Here is a 1,443-nt window from a genome sequence, read left to right as displayed (position 1 = left end):
ATCTTTTCACAGAGGGATAAGATACACTTTAAATGAAACCAGAGAGCGTTGACAGTGAGGAGAAGGCAGAAATGACTCAGCCTGGAACTGAAAATATGGATGGAGGACAACAGAGCTGCTTCATGGAAGAAGAACCTCAGATTAGCTTGTTAGCTTTAGCGTTAGCCCCGATGCTATCACCATATATATATGTATTAGCTCAGCGCTACACATTCTCCTCTCGTCACTGAGGTTTTCCTTCCATAATTTTTTTAGATAATCTTTAAAAACTGCCGCACTGTCAAAAAACGGGAGTGTCTGTTAATCCATGTTTTAGCTGCTTGTGTAAATATAGCGACTAACTAGGCACCTGCATCTGTAATCGCTCTGAAGAGTTTGTGTGTCTGACCTGCTGTGCTGCACAGGCAGGTGTTTCCGGTGAATTCCATGGCTTCCCTCCACAAAGGCGCTGGGCGGTTTGTGGTAAACTGAAGCCAGGGAGCCGATGTGGCAGATCAGCTCGTCCAGCAGGGTGGGCTCGATCAGGTCCGTCTCCTCTGAGATCAGGGGCTTCTCTGACAGCACCACCTCCTTGGCGGTCACGGGGTCGGTGGACAGCAGGCGCCAGTAAATGTAGCCCCTGTCACGGAGGTCAGGGTTGTCCGAGTCCTGAAGGAAAACACAAATTGTTGATATAGTGGCAGGGAAAACTGAAACACACAAACTGGCAGATAAAACAAGATGGCAATCACCTGTGTGGCCAAACTGAGGACCTGCTGCACCAGCTCCTGAGTCTCCGATGGTTTCTTGAGAAACAGCTTGACGATGGCCGTCAACAGAGTGAGCTGCACCTGCAAACCCAAAATTTAAACTTTATAGTCTATTTTCAGCATGCAGCGTGTTCTTTTATTAACGTGGACCCACCTGAGTGCTCTCATCGTGGAAGCCCTCCAGGAAGCTCTCCAGCAGCTCGTCGGCGTTGTCGATCCTCTCCGCGTACTCACCGACAATCCAGATCATGGCGCCGCGAGCGTCAGGTTCATCCAGAGAGTCCAGATTCTCACAGAGTGTGGCGATGATGCTCTCGTACCTGAAAAACATCCGTACCTCAGGGGTCAGAAATAAGCTGAACTACGGTTTATTATTATACTGTAAGTCCAGTTTGTTCTCAGGCATTCTGAGGGAGAACTTACTTGTTGGGGTACTTGCGGAAAATGTCCCTGATGACCACAATAGCCTCCTGAACCACATAGTTGACCTTAGTCTGGATCAGGTCCAGCAGAGTGCTGACGCAGCGCTCAGCTGATTGCTGCGAGGGAATGAAGGATACACCTAAACTCWGCTTTTCATGTAGCAAAGAACTCATAACAAAAACACTTTTAATACATCTGCAACGACCATGACAAACCTTTTTAGACATTTCTCAGTAGAAGGAGCATTCTATAATATAATATAATATAATAT

At 47.3% G+C, this 1,443-nt stretch overlaps 1 protein-coding gene across 2 annotated transcripts in view; it reads right to left on the bottom strand.

Moving 5' to 3' along the window:
- ap2b1 (adaptor related protein complex 2 subunit beta 1) overlaps positions 1 to 1,443 on the bottom strand; it is a gene marked incomplete in the record, with an annotated part of 14,646 nt that overhangs the window by 9,405 nt on the left and 3,798 nt on the right. For both annotated transcript variants that reach the window (XM_014023107.1, XM_014023108.1), the window contains 4 exon segments: positions 389 to 648; positions 732 to 830; positions 904 to 1,069; positions 1,173 to 1,288. In XM_014023107.1, coding sequence (XP_013878561.1) covers positions 389 to 648; positions 732 to 830; positions 904 to 1,069; positions 1,173 to 1,288 — 641 coding nt within the window.

The sequence above is a fragment of the Austrofundulus limnaeus genome, unplaced genomic scaffold (genome assembly GCF_001266775.1).
Source record: "Austrofundulus limnaeus strain Quisiro unplaced genomic scaffold, Austrofundulus_limnaeus-1.0 Scaffold357, whole genome shotgun sequence".
Lineage (NCBI taxonomy): Eukaryota > Metazoa > Chordata > Actinopteri > Cyprinodontiformes > Rivulidae > Austrofundulus > Austrofundulus limnaeus.
Note: the sequence above shows the minus strand (reverse complement) of the source record. Positions and strands in the feature narration are given on the sequence as shown.